Source organism: Magnolia sinica, chromosome 3, assembly GCF_029962835.1.
Source record: "Magnolia sinica isolate HGM2019 chromosome 3, MsV1, whole genome shotgun sequence".
In the NCBI taxonomy this organism is placed as follows: Eukaryota; Viridiplantae; Streptophyta; class Magnoliopsida; order Magnoliales; family Magnoliaceae; genus Magnolia; species Magnolia sinica.
In genome coordinates, this window is record NC_080575.1 from 3185272 (window position 1) to 3204676 (window position 19405).

Genomic DNA, 19405 nt, shown 5'->3' on the forward strand with positions numbered 1-19405 from the left:
AAGTTTGCTGCCTTAGCATCTCAGTGTATAAGACTTGTTGTTTCTGACAGTCTTTGATATCTCCAGCATAGCAGTTAATCCTGTATATCTTATGCAGTGTCGGAATGTCGTTTGGCTTCCAGGAGCTGTATCAGAAGCAGCCGTCACCACCCATGTTTGCAGCTCTTGCACTCCAGGTTGCTAGCTCATCAATTTGTTTTTCCTGTTTTGATATTTGCCAGTCGAGCAACATGAGAACTTCCGGTTTTATTAATTTTTTGTTCTTAACTTTATCCATGATTTCTTTGGTCACTTGATTTTTTTTTTTTTTTTTGTTATGTTTCCGATCACATTTATTTATGATTTATGCTATAATTTGTCATCATAGGTCCTGTTTTCAAGATTCAATTCAAGTTTCGTCGCTTGGAGATACCACCGAACTACAATGTTGACCATTTGGGTAAGCACTATATTATAAATAGGGCCCATTTTCAGTCTAAATCTTTATGAGAACCTCAATTTTAATATCTAAGCTGTAAGTCGGTACCTATTGCAAAGATGACTGTATGTAAAATCAGGATGGTCCACTCTCACTTGAGCCACACCTAAAGGAAACGAGTGCAGTTTAGGAAAATGTACAAATGGTCCATGGTCATCATATGCATGTGGCGACCTGATGATTGGACATGCTTAGTTTTTTCCATGTGGTCATCTTGATGGTGGGAGCCACCTACGCATGGTTTAGATTCCTCGCACAGCTGGTAGGTTGGTAGTTTCTCTCTCTCATCTTCATCATCACCATGTCATCATCATAGCCTGTCAGCTTTCCATATCCTATTTTGCTAATCATATTCAAAACTGGAGTTCTTATGATTTGAGCAGTAATTTGCTAGTTAGATCCTAACTCAGCAGTCCAACTAGTTGTTTTTTAGCACTTATATAGATTATCATCATCATCTTAGTCTTCTCCTAGAAAATTTGGGTTGGCTTTTAAATGATAGATCACAAAAGATTTATGATTGGCTACCAGCTGACGTTAACCTGCCTCTTATACCTGGGCTTTGAAACCATCTCATATTGACAATACTCACATCAACACATTCCACCCAATACTAACCCCATTACATGCACCTCCAAAGTGCGAGCAAGCAAAAGGGGTCATGGAGGGGTAGTTGTACAACATACCATTTGGTGCAAGGCACAGAAGCATGCACATGGAGGAGCAAGTTCGAGTAGTTGCCTGCTCAAAATAATAGGAATCCTATTGAAATGTGATACCAAACACGACACCCATGCCAACTCAGTCATGCTCCACACTGCACTTTGCCCCAATTAATTGCAAGGACCATCACGGTGCTTTGTTTTATTTAAACGTTGGTTTATTCCACTAGTGCACTAAGGTCAATATCAGGGTTCTGCATTATTCTTGTAGAAAACCATATTGCATTTAGTTTAAAAAGAAAGAGCCACTGATCAGTCCAGTGCTGGATCAAAATGCAGACATAATATATACTTTAGCATAGCTTCCTTGGCTTTTGTAGATTTTAGATGTCTTCACATTGTTCCAGACTGCTATTTTATCTTGTGCTATTGAAGTTCGATGCTGCTATGTAATATTCTATATATCATGCTAGAAGCATCCCTGTCAAGAACCTTTCATTAAAAAAGAAAAAAAAGAAAAAAAGAAAAAAGCATCCCTGTCAAACAGGTGATGTATAATTAATAGTTCGAAATGAATATTCAAAGGATTGGGTATAGTTAGTTTTTTAGACATTCCTTTCATTGGGAGACAATTAATTCGAGGTTCAAAATTTTCATCATCATCTAATCCTTATCACAATTAATTCGGGTCAGCTACATGAATCCTTTTCCGTTCGGATTCATGTTGGAAATTAATGGCATAAGTTTGACGTCGGCTGCCAACCTGACACAGCCCTCCTTTATCCGGTCTGGGAACTGGCAATGAAAGCATAAAACTCATAGACACAATGTAATAGACTACGACATAAGTTGGTTACAATCAAGCTCTATCAAATAGTCTATTACGTAGATTAATTACAATCACCGAGTTTCAAAATTTCAGGCTACTTATTTTATTCCAAGTAGTGGACTTGGAATTAAGGCAAGGAATAAACAATATGATAATAAGGGCCTTTGCTTATGAAAATTCTTAGGAAATGTCGACTGTCTCCTAGGTGGGGATGAGTTATAATAAATTTGTTTCCCATCTGAGACACATCTAGGCAATATTTCTGTTAAGGGATTTTCTGAAGGACCCAACAAAGAAATAAAGGATCCGTTCTAACTTTAAGTTGAAATATCCATTTATCTTTGGCTCCTATTTGTGAGATGATAAAATATGACAAAACCCCAAATATATGGGATAAGGCTATGATGGATCAATGATGGTGGTGGCGGCGGTGATGATTAAATATGATAACACTTATACCAAGAATTGTTTTATGTAGGAATGTGTGCATCAATTCTTGTAAAAAGTGGACATAAAATATAAAAAATATTCATTTTATTATTGTTAGGGTTGTGTTGTATAATTCTGTATAAGCAAGGAGTTTTATCCTTTATGTTTTGTTATAAGTAATATATCCAATTCTCATCTTCATTAGGTAGCCACCACAAAGATGCTAGTCTTTGAGTGGAGTCAAGAAAAGATTTTGCTTCATTGGACTTTCTTATCCTTTGATTGTCTCAAACTCAACTTCACGAAGATCATTGTTTCCGATGTTAAGGGTGTGTTTGGATGCTTAATTGAACTGAATTGCAATAATATGAAGTGGATTTGCCACCATGTTAATTCATAATGACCCCCTAATTGCAATTCCATGTCTTTCATGTGTTTATTTGTGTCTCAATGCACACATGCACAAATATTTTTGTCAGGTTGTGTTGGTGGCTGTGACGAGACGTTGAAAGAATTGATAGAAATTTGCGGAACCGGCCCCCGCATTCCTGTTAGCACGCCAGGTATAAAATATGAACCATCCCCTCCTTTTTGCTCATCCACACATTTGTTAAAAATCAGCTTATATGAAATGCTATGGTTGCATGGATGTTTTACTATAGAGAAAGTATCCAGTGCTAAATGGTAACATCTAAGCTATCAAGCACTCACACTCTGAACACATGGCACACATGTATGAGGTCCAAGCCGTTCTACGATTGCGGCCTGCCATGGATAGGCCGTACGTGAAAAATGACAACAGTTAAATGATCCTAGCTATCACTCAAGAGGACTACTTCTTTTGCCTATTGAATATTGGCCTTGTTTATACTTTTCTCTAGCCGCCCATTTGTAATCCTCAAGAGTTCTCCAATCAATGGCTAGGATGATGAGACATACTGAAGGAATTGAACTTCGAATGCAATTTATACGCTTTAGATGAACAAACTTCCAGAGATTTACGACAAGCTTGATAAATAAGCCAACAGAATGGAACAACAGATGCTAAGGAGAAATAGGGAAACTAATGCTAGAAACTAGACAACAACTGCATGATCTACAGAGACAGCATCACTTGACTGACCTGTGGGCCCCATAGTCCAATCATTTCCTTGATTTAGACCATCCTTTGGATTCATGTGTCACAGAGTCCAATTGGGCATCTCTTTACCTTGATCGTGAATTGGAAAGCTTGTGGGTCCCATCTAGGACCCATGCGATGGATTGATCTACTTGAACAGTTAGATTTTTGGGATGATGCGCAACTGATGAAAGGTCTAGATCTCGTATACGTACTGCATATGTACATGTCAAGTGTTTGATGACTAAGGTAATATTGATAGCATCGAATCCTCTTCCTTTTTTATATTTGTCCCCGCCCTTTTCCTCAACCCCTTTACCTGTTTTCTCCCTCCATTTCCTGCAGCAAGAGGGCGGCGCCCTATGGAACCTTCAAATAATGCACAGGGAGGGAACACAAGGCAGGCTAGTTGTGTACATTGCAGTCAAAGGGGGCATTCTTCAAATGACTGCCCTTCCCAGGTTTCCAACACACGAGGCAATCGACGCGGCAGAAACCTAAACTCAGAAAATGGTACGACGGATTCTGATCACCTTAGCTCCTTTATATCATTCCTCACTTTTCATTCCTGGTAGAATTGTATGAGCTTCAAGCCTTGGGTATCAACAAATTGGCTCCTGCCTCAGGCCTGGCAGCCACATGCAAATTGCCCGTAACCAGGGGTTACAGGAGGACCCTGACACAGCCCTGGTTACAGGAGGACCCTGACACAGCCCAATGAAAAAGAGCCATGTGCACATGTAAGAGGTGGGGTCTGCTGTGAAAAGCAAAGGTTCCACCGTTTTTGCCCTTTTTATTGCAGGCCAAACTTCTGATACTCGCACATGACACTTTTTCATTGGGCCATATCAGGGGTTACAAGAGATTCCTGTAACCAGTTCTAGGCAATTCACATCTATGGCAACCTAGGCCGTTGACCAGATGGGCCCTGACATAGATAGAGCATACCCCAAAATCACCTGGAAGGTTCTAGGTTCCTATTCATCCAGCATTTTTCTTTTTTTTTTTTCCTAACAAACCATTAGCTGCTGCTGTATTTTCATCGTAACCATCCATTTACAGGCCACCAACAAAAGATCTATGATCGTTTCTAACTAGAGGATTTTTGGGGAATCACCTATCCAAGGTGGTTTTGACCACTTGTCCAAACTCGAGGCCTGATAATATTGTGCAACATCAGGGAACAGTTATTGATGATTTTTGTGAATCAGATGGACCCTGAAATGGATAGACCATGCCCTAAAATCACACAGACCGGAAGACCGTAATCATCCAATATTTGGTCTTTTTTCCACCAAACCGTTAACTGATGCTGTATTTTCATCTTAACCATCTATTTGCGGGCCATCCACAGTAGGGTTAAGATCTTTTCTACCTGGAGGATTTTGGGGGAATCCCCCATCCAAGGTGCTCTGGACCACTTGTCCAAACTCAAGGCCAGAGAATATTGTGTATCCTCAGCCCGAGATTTGTAAATTCCTCATGTGTGAGATTTGGGCCATATCTAAGGTGGGGCCCACTTTGAACAGCTCTTGGCCAAAAGTGAAGCGACACTGCTCCTCTCATCAGGTATCACACGTTTGTGCTGAGAATCATGGGTCGCTAGTCATTTAATTCCAACTGTCCATTTTTCTCATGCATATGCGACCCACCTGATTATTTGACTGGCCTGAATTTTTGGGCAAGGGCGCATCCATGGTGAGCCCTGGTGGATGAATGGCCTGGATATTGCACATGCTTGTTAACTTAAGTCATCTTCATCTTTCCCTCAAGTTCTAGAAATCTAATCAATGCTTCTGACAATGCAGGAACGGATCCTGTTGTGTGTAATGCATGTGGGACACCTTGCGTTTTGCGAACCGCTAATACAACCGCTAATAGGGGAAGAAAGTTCTACACGTGCCAATCGCAGGAGTGCAATTTCTTTGTGTATGTAAAAGCATGCTTCAACATTTAGAAGCCCCATCATGATTAGGTGTTATCAAATGATCCTAGCATCTATTCTGCCCTGCCATATATTGGCATTTGACCATTGATATCCTCCATCAAACAAGCCCCACATCCTATTGGAGAAACTATCTACGGTTGTCTAAACTTTTTTGAGCCTCTGATTTTTCAAGCGTCCAGTTGCATGCCAACAATCAGATGGGTAATATCCAAGGGTGAGATTTTTGTAGCATTGCCCATCTATGGTGCAGAGCACCAGATGAACAATTCAGATACTGAAAGGTGGGCCACATCCATATGCAATGTAGGCCCGAACTAAAATGCTGCCAGTATGGTCCAAGCAGTCTTTTTTCACTGACCTCCCTCTATATTTATATCTTGAATAAATGAAATACCTTTGGACGAGGGGAAGGCCCAAAAGGATGTGAGTGTCTTACTGAAATTATGGTCCTTGATAGAGTGGAATGGCTGAAAAGAATTCATGTAGCTGACCCCAACTAGTTGGTATAAGGCTTGATGATGATCACGATGACAAATGAATGAAATACTTTATTGGCACAATGCCGTTACTGTGAATGGACGATTGTGATATGACGGAAGCGATGGACTAATGAATAGATTTGATATTTGTGATACAGATGGGAGGATACCATCGACAACAATGGTGTGGGCAGAGGAGGTGGGCCGCATGGTAACAGCCCCACCAGGAGAGGTGGACGTGGCAGAGGGCGCAGGGGAGCACACAATGCAGCAGATGCGACCTTTGTAACAGCAACAGGCGAGCCTGTATCTGGTCGGAGGTGTTTCGCTTGTGGTGATCCCTCACATTTTGCAAATGTCTGCCCAAACCGAGGTTTGTGAGCTTTATTGGTTTTGCAAGCTTTTGCTGCTGCTGCTGTTCTAAGAAATTTCGATTTTTTGCTATTTTGTATTCATGTTATGTATTTCACATGCAAGTAGAATCTAATGCATGTTTATTGATTTTACGGCAAAACGCTATGGTCACCCCACTTGTGGAGACGCGTTAAGGAGCCACCTCGTCAGGTGATCTCCACTGTAGTTGTGTAATCGATCAGCTAAATCTGCACCGTCAGGTGCGATGTGCCTGTATGTAGGATTTGGATGGTTACCGTTGTACATTTGTGGCCCACCTGTCTTTGATCTTGCACATATTTTCCTGGTTCCCACCTGTGATGCGAGTGCACTTAGCTGTTCATCTGGGGGCCCATCATGTGATGGGGCATGCTTCATATCTCCCCTATCAAATGATCCTAGCCATTGGATTTGTAGCTTGAGAATAGTGGGCAACAGCCAATGTCTCACATTTGATGAGGAGATTGTTGGTGCATTCACATCCATTGTGGGACCTGCCATATGAACTCACGTTTATGTATTACCACCTAAAGAAAAAAACAAACATGAACATGATTTAAGTAGCGGGATTCCTTTGGTTGTCTTAGGAAACTTGGACATCATGATCTTGGATCTCAGGATGCTGATGCATCATGACCATCCAGTGTGGGCTCCATCCATGATGGGGCTACTCATGTGAACAATTACCAGCCGGTGATGTTGGGACCAATGTTCATCTACGACAATTGGATAGGGGTGGCAATGAGTGAGTTCTATGCCCCATTGGGCCAGGGGTTGGACCCTAATCTCAGTCGATGGCCTGGCCCGGGCTTGTAAATTAGGACCACTATCCGGACAGACTTGTGAGCGGTTCAAAGGTTGGGGTCCCATCAGATGAACAGTCTGGATTATGTGCATAGCATGCTACACACATCTTCGTGCATCAAGAGCCGATGTTTCTCAGCACACATGGTTGTACTGTTAGCAAATCTTGACCGTCCAGCTGGTTGGTCAGATCTCAGATGGTCCATGGATCTGGATCATTCCTATTATATCCCTCGTGTGAATGCCGCCAGTAGATGTGGCCCAGATCAGGACTGCTCACTGCATGGGTGACTGTCTAAACAATTTATGGTCAATTGCCAACATGCTGATGGTGGACCACATGATAGCTACATCGCAGGTCCCAACTAAATGAGCGGCTTGGATCTGCTCTCTTTAGTTTTACGTGCGAAACATATGGGCGAGGCCCCTCTGATTAACATAGATTCCAAAACCTAGGTGATTGGATAGAGTGGTATTGGAAATTACATATAATCCACCTACCAGGGTGCTCATAGCAGAGGGAACGGTGGATCGACACCGTCCGTATACAGCGGTTTACTGGCAGGGTAACGTAACTCGAGAAAGCAGAGAATATCCGCCATCTGATTAGTGGCATTTGAAAGGACAGTGAAAGGATAAAAATCAATGGTCACGATGCTTCTGATTGACGATAATAACCGTTTTTTCTTCACAGTGGTCCATCAGCAATAGGTCTAAAAATTTTAAATACCTCTGTGATTTGGATCTGCCTCATTTTTGGGCTCATGCCCTAAAATAAGACGGCAAAATGGATGGACGGCGTGGATAAAGCACATACATCATGGTGGGGCCCACAGAGCTTCGACGTTAGCTAGCTGGCTGGTGTTGAGGTAACTAGCCAAACCTCGTCCATCCCCCCTCGTGGCAGTAGAGTGGGGCCCACCGCCGTGCCAAAACATTTAAAAAGAATGGAGCGGAATAAATGGGGCCTGGGGGAGAAATGGGGCCCACCTTCAGAAACCGCCTAACTGCACGCAGAAACCACTCGACAGCGACTTCCCGCCAAATATAAAAAAGAAGGGAAGAAAAGGAAAGCCTACGTTGCAGGAGCCGACGGTTCTCACTGGCGGGAGCGGATTACCTGATGTGGCCCTGACCGTGGGGCGACCTTGAAGTATATTTTTGTATATCCACGCCGTCCATACGTTTTGCCAGCTCATCTCAGGGCATGATCCAAAAAATGAAGCGGAACCAAATCCCGCGTAAATTGCGCGTGTATCATCCATCATACACCGCCAGAGTATCAAAGTTCTCCTCTTCGCATCTCAGAGGACTATGAAATATGGTGCTCCTAGCTGAATCGGTTCGGTTAGACAGTCCGATTGACTGATCTGAACTGTACATTAAGTTTAGAATGCCTTTCATGGGCAACCATTAAAAAATTACAGTGATCAAATGATCTAATTCATGTTTAATTAGACCTTATTTTGTGTAGCTATTCTTTTTCTAAGAACGGATGGTTATGATTGTCTAGGAACAAAATGATTGTTTAGAATCACAAGCAATCCATTGTGGGCCCTAAGAAATGGATGAATCAAATTGTTGATAGGACCTCTTTTGTGTAAATGATCTTAATCGTCATTTATAAGGCCATTGATCCAATGGTTAATATTTTTTAATAACTTTGACGCTTTCACCACAGCCTCATGAAATATGGGTTGGACCCAATGAACAGTTTAGATCAATGGATTGACTATCTAAGTGTATAATGCAACCAGGAGCACCATAACTTATGGTGCTCTGCGAGCACCCTATACCTCGCTTTTAATTAATTCTTTCTCTGCCCTCCAAACTTACTGTACTGGACTATTATCCTTATGTACGGGCGCAATTTCAGCGGACAAGAATGCCATTACTTTAAATACGTGAAACCTCTAGCTGCGGATTACTTCACGCCTCACGTGTTGGGTAAGGCCCAACGGGAACATTAGCTACCCTGCACACACCAACGCCTTCCTCTCTCTCACAAAGACGTGTCCTTGAAATAGATTCAAGGAGCAATAATTTCAATCGACAGATATAGAATCGGACCCAAAATAGACATTCCTACCAGCCTACCATTCACATTAAAACCTCGAAACCCTCTTCCTCTTCCATTCCTCATCCATCCATCCATCTTCAACCCGGCATCGTCACAACCATCGTTTCCGCCCTTCATCAGCAGCAACACCCTCGTTCGCCGCTCGCCAATTCGCCGTCAGCGGCTGTTTTTTCCGGCCCTCTCGGACCGGTGCCCTTTCTCAGGTGACAATCCTACCTTGCTGGGCCACAAGCCAAAAAGAATTGAATGCTGCTCGCTACTTCGCCGTCAAGTAAGTTTTCTTGTTTTGTATGGCGTTTAAGGGCGAAAGTATTTCATGAAACTCATGATTGAATCTCTCTCTATCTCTTCACTACTATTCTTTTTGTCTTTTGGGGCTGCAGATGAGACGGAGGTTTCGTTACATTCTCGTTATTTAATGGTCCAGAATATCACATGTTACAGGTATGATGGTTTGACTTTATATCTCGTTGATTGAGCTTCTTTTGCCACTTCAAATTGAATCTTAGATATTTGGTGGATTTTCTTATGTTTGGATCCACAGGTTTGTGTTTCCAATTATATGATTTTTTCTTATTTGCTAAATCCGATGCTGTTCTTCTTTGAAATGCAATGTTTAATCATCTATACTATTTTGGCCTGTCACTGGGCCAGCGCAGGGTTTGGGCATACATTGAAGAATACGGGCCGGGCTTGGACAGAGATTGGCTCGTTCTAACCCGGCCCGTTGACACCTCTATCTGTAAAATCCCCTGTCGATGGAAGCTGGGGGCCATAGAGATCCCCGTGAGAAACTCACTCCATTCATCAGTTTCTTAACCTCACTATAAGGGTAGCGGTTTGGCTAGTGACACTGCCAGTAGCCAGGTGGCTACTGGTCAGTGCTCTGTGGGCCCCATCACGATGTATGTGTTTTATCCACGCCATCCATCCATTTTTCCAGATTATTTTAGGGCTTGATCCAAGAAATTAGGCAGATCTAAATCTCAGGTGGACCACACCACAGGAAAACAGTGAGTGAATGTCGACCATTAAAATCTCCAAGCGACCACTGTAATGTTTATTTGACATCCAACCTGTTGACTAGGTCATTCAGACTTGGATGAAAAGTTAAAAAAAAAAAAAAACAACAAATATTAGCTTGATCCAAAACTTTTGTGGCCCCTAGGAAGTTTTTAATGGTGGGGGTTCAATCAACACTCTTTCCTTTGATGTGGTCCCCTTGAGATTTGGATCCACCTCATTTTTGGGCTCTTATCATAAAATGATCTAGAAAAAAAGGATGGATGACGTGGATGAAACACATATCACGATGGGGCCCACAGAGCACCAACCAATAGCCAGCAGCATCAGTGGCCAAACCCAGTCCCACAATAAGACAGGAGTCCAAATATTAGGATGATACAAAACTCAGGTGGGTCACCACAGAAAACAGTGAGAATGGAAACCTCCACCGTTGAAACTTTCCTAGAGCCAACCATGATGTTTATATGCCATCCAAACCGTTCGTATGGTTATTACAATTGGGATACATACTAGGCACAAATGTCATCCCGATTCAAAGCTTCTATGGTCCCCACAAAGTTTTGAATGGTGGGCGTTGAATCCCCATTGTTTCTTGTCCTATGGCGCACTTGAGTCTTGGATCTACCTGATTTTTGGATTTCTGTTCTATATGAGCTTGAGAAATTGATGGATGGAGTGGATTTCATGGGAATATCTGTTGAGCCCACATAGAACTTCCTATGAGAGAGGGGCATAGGCAATTTGCATGTGTGGGCATTAATGGTGGATTGTCTGCAGCCCGGAATGTCCCTAGCAGCCAAGCTCTGTGGGGCCCGCCGTGAATATGTATTTTATCCACGTTGACCATCCGTTTACCAGCTCATTTTAGGGGAGCCCAAAAATGAGGCATATCCGAAGCTCAAGTGGACCACACCACAGGAAACAGTGGGGATGATGATGCCCACTGTTGAAACCTTCCTAGGGTCCACCATGATGTTTATTTTCCATCCAACCTGTTCATAAGGTCATACAGAGCTGAATGAATGGAAAGCAGAAACATCAGCTTTATCCAATCCAAACTTTTGTGGCCTCCAAGAAGCTTTCAACAGTAGGCTGTTTCCTATGGTACGGTCTACTTGAGCTTTGGATCTGCCTCATTTCTGGGCTCACGCCTAAAATGAGCATTGGCAAAACAGATGACTTGAATGGATAAAACACAAATATCACGGTGGGCCCCACAGAGTCATGCCACCACCCACCTGAGATATCCCTGGTGAGTGTCCCTCAAGGAGAGGTGAAAGGAGCTGTGAGGGAGGACACCCAATCAACTGTCTGAAAGTTGCTATGCTAGGAGAGTGCCGAAATCATGCCTCCTCAGCCATCCGTGATTACATTAAGGTTTCTCTTGCATGTATGAATGCATTGTTTCATCTTGCCTGGTAAACACGATCCCACGTGCCAATTTGGCACACATACTAAGATCCAATCCGACTATTGAGTGGACTCCATTGTATGCATGCCTCTGTCAAAAGGTCAGTCCACTTCCCGAACAGGCCCAGGTGTTGGAAACAAAAAGTTCGGTTTAGAAATAAATTGGGCTGAAATCCCTTTGCCCATCCATGTGTTTTATCTGGCATGGTGGGGCAAATATTATGGATGGCTCGTATCTATCATACTTGTGTCTCTCTGGATCTATGACATGTGAAAAATATGCTCCATTGTACTTGCATGATTTCATGTATCTGCCTTTAGGCTTGGGGACGCCACCTGTGGCTGTAACTTCCTGTAACCACAAGCTTTGTGGGGCCCACCATGTTGTTTGTGTTACATCCATTTTGCCCATCCGTTTGGCTAGCTCATTTAAGAAGTTGAGCCCAAATATGAGGATATCCAAAAATCAAGTGGGCCACACCCACACCACAAGAAACAGCGGGAAATGATCGCTCACCATTTAAACCTTCTTGGGGGCCTGGAAGTTTCTGATCATGCTGATTTTTGTGTTTTCCCCACACCCGGGGGGTATCGCCTTATGAAGGTGTTGGATGCCATATAAACATCAGGGTGGGGCTCAAGAAGGTTTCAAAAGTGGGTTTTTCCATCTTCACTATTTCGTGTGTAGTCACTTGCATGTCTGATTTCCGCACATATGCTTGGCCACGTGTGTTTGCATATAGAGAGACGGAAATGACCTCAAGAAGCATCCGAATGTGCGTGGACCATCCAAACTGTGAATGAGATGGACCAGTTCATCTTGATGAGAAAATAAGGATGGTGACTCCATAATGAGGCCATCTTTTTTAAACCATGATGGACCCAATCATCTAGATGATCTCGACCATAAGGAGGATGGCCCATTCTTAATGAGCACCAAATGTTTACGTTTAATGTTGATCATTGATCTCTTTTGAATTGTCCATTCTTGTCTACAATCTGATGCCTTGTAGGACTTTGCCTGTGAAAATGTTGCATTCTTATCAAGGTCGTAATTTGTACATGCGCATCTTCAAGTGTCAAAAGAAATGCTGCCCCTCAGCTCCTACTGTTGCACATTTGCAACTATTGTCAATTAAAAATAAATAAATTTACTTCATTCATATGTAAGCCAGACAGCTGAGAATTGAACAGTTCAAAATTTATAACCGATGGTCTACATTCAATGTACATGTGATACCACATGATGTGTGTCATGGGACCATCCAATGATCATCCTTGATCCCACATGTTTGCTATATTGGGACATTTTTATGCTTAATTTTAGTGGCCCATCTACAAATAGATTTTCTTGTATATTCAAATATTTTACCAATAAACACATGCAGCATTTTAGCCATTCATGATATGTCTCTAGTGGTGATTCTTACTACAACCTCTTTAGTGATGATTTATATTGTTTATCCAGAATGTCCCACTATATACAGGCCCACGTGGAATTTTTTTTTTCTGTATAAAAAATATTTACCATCTATATGGTGGTGAGTGATTTTCTATAGATTGTTTTAACTTGCTTGCCAGTGTGCACACCTTAGTTGCACCATTTGAATCCACCATATTCTATACAACTCACACTGTGGCCCTACAAACAATAGGCATGGGTCCATTGTATTAATGGTTCTTATTGCTTGTAAAATAAAATGAAGCTAACGATTTTTATTTTTATTTTTTAATTTTTGTTGCAACTAGGATGCTCATTGGATTGGGTGGCATAGGAAAAAATGGTATGATGTTCATCATTTTTAGTTTTAGAGCTATAAAATTTGATTATTTTACAAATTTAAAATGAGTCTAGATCCTGACTGAGTAGTAATTGGTGGGGAAGTGAGTGAAGACGGTCCTGACTTTGGCATTATCCTAACTTTTGGTTGGTGAATGTTTGTTTATTAAAACATGACTATTAGATTTTATTTTATTTTTTTCATTTTATCCATTAAAAAATAAATAAAAATCCACAAATCAGATAGTAATATAACCAAATAATCTCAATTTTTGTTTCATGGTGCGTATAAAAAAAAGACTAAAATTTGCATGGAGTTTTATTTAAATTAGTGTTAATAGGTATGAACTTTGTAAGAAGTTGCCAAGTGCTTGTGTATGATCCATTGGCCTTTGGAAGATTACCAGACTCACTCCTTTTTTTTTGGTTAAACGAGTTTCCCTCCCATTTTCCTTCCTTTTCACTTGAGAAAAACATTGATACTCTTGCAGAATGTGATGGATGATATTCAGGCACTTAGAAATTGCACACATTGCATATAGGTACTCAAATAAAACTGTCCAAATAATGGTCCCCAGTATCGATGTATAATGAACTGAAAGTTAATCTTATTTGATTATCTAACTATCGGTTTGGTGGGCATATATCGGACGGTTTTAAATGAAAAATATCTGAAGATCCTAATTCGACAAGCATCCACAAATAAGAGGTTAGGATTGTTCCAACATTATGATCTTAGGAATGTAATGCAAATAGATCAAGGAAGAAACTAATAGGCATAAGATTCAATAAGAGAGAGAGAGAGAGAGAGAGAGAGAGAGAGAGAGAGAGAGAGAGAGAGAGAGAGAGAGAGAGAGAGAGAGAGAGAGGCGTCACAACTATCAACCCATGATGGGCCAACACAAACAGGCCCAAGCATGGAGTGATGATTATGCACTACACAAGAAGAGAAATATCTGGAATGACAAATAAAATTAATATTATTGAACAAAAATAGTAAACGACTTATAAAATGACTCTAATTCATTCTAGTCACTCAAACGAGTATTTTGGGCTATTAACTTAAACAAGGACTGTAAGCAAAACCATTAGGGAGCAATGGCATTTGGCATTGGCCAACATGTAGAGCTAGTCGAAGGCTTCCAATGAACAATCAGTCTTCAAGTCTTTTCTTCTTGTCTTTCGTTGCTATGTTTTTGTAGGATTTCTTAGCTGCATGGGAATCTCCATGTTCCTATGTTGGTAGATCGAACTTTGTGATGCCCAATGGAGAGTTCTTATTGGGCCCCATCACATTTACGAGGCCATGCCATCAGGAATCATCTCCTGAAGTCATGATAAAGGGAATGGTGAAGGCTCTCCCAGACCTTGTTGCATTTACTGATGATAGCTGGATGAAGTTCATAGACTCGCGCGGGTTGACAGTGAGCGGTGGAGGAATTAATGATGGTCAAGGAGATGATGCCTGGAACCAGAAAACCTTCCCTAAGGAAGAAAAATGTCAATTTCTCCCAACTGTAAGTTTATGCATATCTTTTTTCCATAGCTAATTTAATTAGAGAACTGGTCACCTACAAGCGCTTATATGATCTTTCCCACTAATATGCCATCAGAAATCATCTCCTGAAGTCGTGATAAAGGGAATGGCGAAGGCAATCCCAGACCTTGTTGCATTTACCAATGATAGCTGGATAAAGTTCACAGACTTGCACAGATTGATGATGATGAGCAGTGGAGGAATTATTGACAGTCAAGGAGCTGATGCCTGGAACCAAACAACCTGGCCTAAGGAAGAAAAATGTCAATTTCTCCCAACTGTAAGTTTATGCATATCTTTTTCCATTGTCAATTTAATTAGAGAACTGATCACCTATTAAGGACAAGTGCTTATATGATCTTTCCCACTAATATGCCATCATGAATCATATCCCGAAGTCGTGATGAAGGGAATGGTGAAGGACCTCCCAGAACTTGTTGCATTTATCGATGTTACCTAGAAAAAGTTCATAGACTTGCATGGGTTGATAATGAGCGGTTGATGAATTATTGACGGTTAAGGAGGCTCATGCTTGGAACCAAACAACCTGCCTTAATATAAAAAAATGTCAATTTCTCCTGACTGTAAGTTTATGCATATCTTTTTCCATTGCCAATTTAAATAGAGAACCGATCACACATTAAGGACAGGTGCTTATACAATCTTTCCCACTAACATGCCACTTGTGTAGGACATCACTACCATGAAGATCATCCTATTCAGAAAATCAGGCTTATTCATTCACTAGGTGGCTACACCTATACATTGAGTTAGACCATCAGTTGTCCATTAAATCCAATCGTGCAGCTCATCTTGTGAGCAACCTCGCCTGATTTTTGGTGCTAGGTGATCTTCATTGTGGGACCTACCATTTTCATGGTACATATTTCCTGCATGGGTTGCACGTTGGCTAGAAAGATGGTATGTCACCACAAGTTGTGGCGACATTGCATTGCTTATAAGTGTTCGCGTTTGATTAATATAGAAAGTAACATCTTGATCATTGTAGAATGTTGTTGGGTCAACAAATGATAAGATTGTCAATGGGCGATTGTCAATTTTGTTAGCTCTTTCATGGGAGCATGGTTATTGGGGCTTTTCTTTTTTGTGAAAGGACTTCTCGCACTACCTTTATCTTTGCGGGTGCATGATAGGTGGTGGGCTGTCCCATTTTTTCACAAAAAATGTAATGTAGTAATTTCACGGTGTAAGATCTCAATTAGGTTAAAATGATTTATATGATTATATCAGAAACAAAGAGAAGGTGAACGAGAACATAATCAGGGCTGTCAATGGGCTGGGCATGGAGCTGCCTTTGCCTAGATTTTGAACTGCTCAGTCCAGGCCTAATGGGCCGGGCTGGTTCAAAATTTTGATTTTGCTCGGCCCAAGTCTAGCCCATTGACAGCCCTACACATACTAGTGCAATTCACCCAATGACACAAATGTATGTATTTTTTTTTTCATAACAAAAGGAGCGAACATAAAAAACTGAAATTTATTCACATGGGACCCTAACATGAGGTAGACCCACACATCTGGATGCTGCTAATTTCGAATCACGAATAAGATAACCCATCGTTAAGAACACATGAATCGAGGAAGAAATGAAATAAATGTGTTTGTTTGTGGCTTGTAGTCTATGAAGTTCACCAAAATCAAACTCTACAATCCACGACAATCATTTACTGAACAAAAGTCCTTTCACATTACAGCTTATTTTGGTCCCAAGGGGTTCAAGTCTACGACCTCAATACCACAGCCCCCAGAGACAACCATAATACAAATGGAATCCATGTCAATTCATCCACGAACATCAACATCATAGGTTCCATCATTAGCGTAGGTGATGATTGTGTATTAGTTGGAGAAGGCAACTATGAACTTTTCATCCCTGGCATATCAAGCAACCCTGATGATGGAATTAGGTACATTGTTGAAAATTAGAGGTAGTTTGATGATTAAATTAGAACCATTGGAGTGTAGTATTTTTCTTAATTCTTATTTTCATTGTTTGTGAACATGTGCAGCCTTGCGAATGCTGATCAACCACATTACGATACAAAAGCATCACCGGTAGCAAGTTTGCGGTCTTTCTTGCAGTGCAGCTGTTCCATGCCAAGACATACTGATATGGTGTTGGCAATATCATCTCCTATTGCTCTAACATTGATCAACCGACTGTTTCAAGCATATAGAATCTATCACTTAAGCAGTCCTTACTAAAGAAACACCACTTGTATCTATTGGGTGACATTTGAATATTTAGAAGGGAGTAAGCAGATCCAAATCTCAATTGGACCACAACACCGGAAACAGGGAATTAGGGAATTGAACACTACCATTTAAAACTTCTTGGGTCCACCTATGACTGTTTGTAAATGTTAACAGTTGGGGTGTAGGGCCCACCGTGGCATATGCATGGCATCCAACCAGTCTAACATAGTGGGTCCGCAGTGAAAATGGGATACCCCAAAGATCATGCCGACCCAACCATCTAGTGGGCCAGCACGTGAATTTAAGGTTTTTGGGCGGTGGTCCTTAACATTCTGTCAAATAATCCCCATATGATGGTTGGATCGCCATGATTTTTGGTGCATCCTATTTTTATCACTGGATGGATGTTGTACCTTCACCATTGTGGGGCCCACATGCAGCTAGTTGCACGTTTTTCCTCTGCAGCTATTTGCGTCAGAGAAATTAGGATTTGATTTCTTGCTAAAAAGTGTCTTTACTGCTCGAATTGCATATCGCATGCATCATCCCATTGGGCCCACATGATGAAATGGTCCCAGGATTTGAACCGTCCACTTTCTTGGTAGCTACGGTGTATAAACCATGTTCCCATTATAACACCACAATGATGATCCTGACCATTGATTTCTGAAGTTTAATGAGGACCCTGAAATTCATTTTGTCAATGTTCTAAATTAACCTATATATTAATGGTCGGAATCATCCTTGCAAGGTCAAATTGACGGATGGCTATACAAAATAAGGCCAAATTAAAGATGTATTAGATCATTCAATCAGTGTGGTTTTTTAACGGTTGCACATTAAATGTGTTCTAAACTTATTGTTCGGATCAATGGATCAGATTCTCTCAACAAACCGATTCAACTAGGAGCAGTAATGCTGCATTGCTCTGAGATGCTAACATGCTGGTGCATTTCTACTGTTTATTTATTTATTTAACAATAGATTTGTCCTGACCCACTCTTCATTAGTTCTTTTAAAAAATCATAATGATCTGATGATCCAAGTCATGGGCATGCAGAAATGGATATCTGAGACTAGATCAGAGAAGATAGTTCCAGAAATGGATATTTCAGACTATCCAATTGCTATGATTTTCCCACATCAAGATAATGATCCAAATGCATATGATTGATGGTTATGATCTTCCAATCCAAGTGATCTTCTGCGCTGAGACTCCAATAGTTTAGAAGGGATATATGCATCACAAGAACGAACGCAGAAGCCTAAATATATTATCAACAAGAGATTAATGACTCTTGAAAACACTCCAATGTTATCAAATAGACACACTTAAATGGTCTACTTGAGATTGGATCTACTTCATTTTTTAGCACATGTGCTGATCAGAACCCGCCATGATCAGATCCTATGCTATTAGGGCCATGTAAGGATAATTTCCTTGCATGGATGATTCCGGTGATCACTATATCAAAGATTAATTTAGAACATTGACAAGAAAATTAAAAAACCCTCATTAAACTTGAGAAATCAATGGTCAGAATAGAATATTCATTGTAGCATGATAACAGGATTATGTCTTATGGGCGGTAGTTACAAGGAAAACCTACGGTTCAAATCATTGGACCATTTTAGCATGTGGGCCCAATGGGGGCGATCCGTGCGACGTGGGAAATATGAACGCACTTAGTAACAATTAGTTAAGGCGTTTTTGTGGCAAGAAAAAACAAATATCAGCTTGATCAAAAACTTTTGTTGCCTATTTAAGTTTTTAATGGTGGGCGTCACTCTCTCCACTGTTTTCTGTGGTGAGGTCCACTGGAGCTTTGGATTTGACTCATTTTTTGGATCTTTACCTAATATTATATTTCCAAATGGATGGACGGTGTGGATACAAAGCATACATCATGATGGGGCCCACATAACTTGGTGACGTCACTTTAGGGAGTCTTGCCACTCAACCAATCCGCGTCCGCGAGCCAATGGCTAGTGGTCAGTGCTATTTGGGCCCCACCATGATGTATGTGTTTCATCCATGTCGTCCATCTATGTTTCTAAATCATTTTATGGTATGAGACCAAAAATGAGGTATATCCCAATCTCAAGTGGAACACATTACAGGAAAACAGTGTTGAATGAACATCAAACCATTAAAAACTTTTTGGGGGCCATGAAAGTTTTGGATCAAGGTAATCTTTGTTTTTTCCATTCAT

General features: G+C 41.1%; 2 protein-coding genes across 10 annotated transcripts in view; both read left to right on the top strand.

Moving 5' to 3' along the window:
• Nucleotides 1–6599, top strand: part of LOC131239300 (DNA topoisomerase 3-alpha) — a 33300-nt gene extending 26701 nt beyond the window's left edge. For both annotated transcript variants that reach the window (XM_058236934.1, XM_058236935.1), the window contains 6 exons: nucleotides 98–176; nucleotides 368–439; nucleotides 2878–2961; nucleotides 3864–4031; nucleotides 5327–5447; nucleotides 6104–6599. In XM_058236934.1, coding sequence (XP_058092917.1) covers nucleotides 98–176; nucleotides 368–439; nucleotides 2878–2961; nucleotides 3864–4031; nucleotides 5327–5447; nucleotides 6104–6326 — 747 coding nt within the window. In that variant the 3' untranslated portion in view covers nucleotides 6327–6599. The remainder of the gene's footprint in view (nucleotides 1–97; nucleotides 177–367; nucleotides 440–2877; nucleotides 2962–3863; nucleotides 4032–5326; nucleotides 5448–6103) is intronic.
• Nucleotides 1–17161, top strand: part of LOC131239301 (exopolygalacturonase-like) — a 70729-nt gene extending 53568 nt beyond the window's left edge. The window contains exons 1-5 of one of the 8 annotated variants that reach the window (XM_058236940.1): nucleotides 9153–9497; nucleotides 9606–9666; nucleotides 14641–14955; nucleotides 15052–15255; nucleotides 17006–17161. In XM_058236940.1, coding sequence (XP_058092923.1) covers nucleotides 9658–9666; nucleotides 14641–14955; nucleotides 15052–15255; nucleotides 17006–17020 — 543 coding nt within the window. In that variant the 5' untranslated portion in view covers nucleotides 9153–9497; nucleotides 9606–9657 and the 3' untranslated portion in view covers nucleotides 17021–17161. Of the gene's footprint in view, nucleotides 1–9152; nucleotides 9498–9605; nucleotides 9667–13407; nucleotides 13443–14640; nucleotides 14956–15051; nucleotides 15450–17005 lie in introns of those variants that run through there. The other 7 variants (XM_058236938.1, XM_058236941.1, XM_058236939.1 and 4 more) reach the window with 7 other exon arrangements.
• Nucleotides 17162–19405: the final 2244 nt, after the last annotated feature.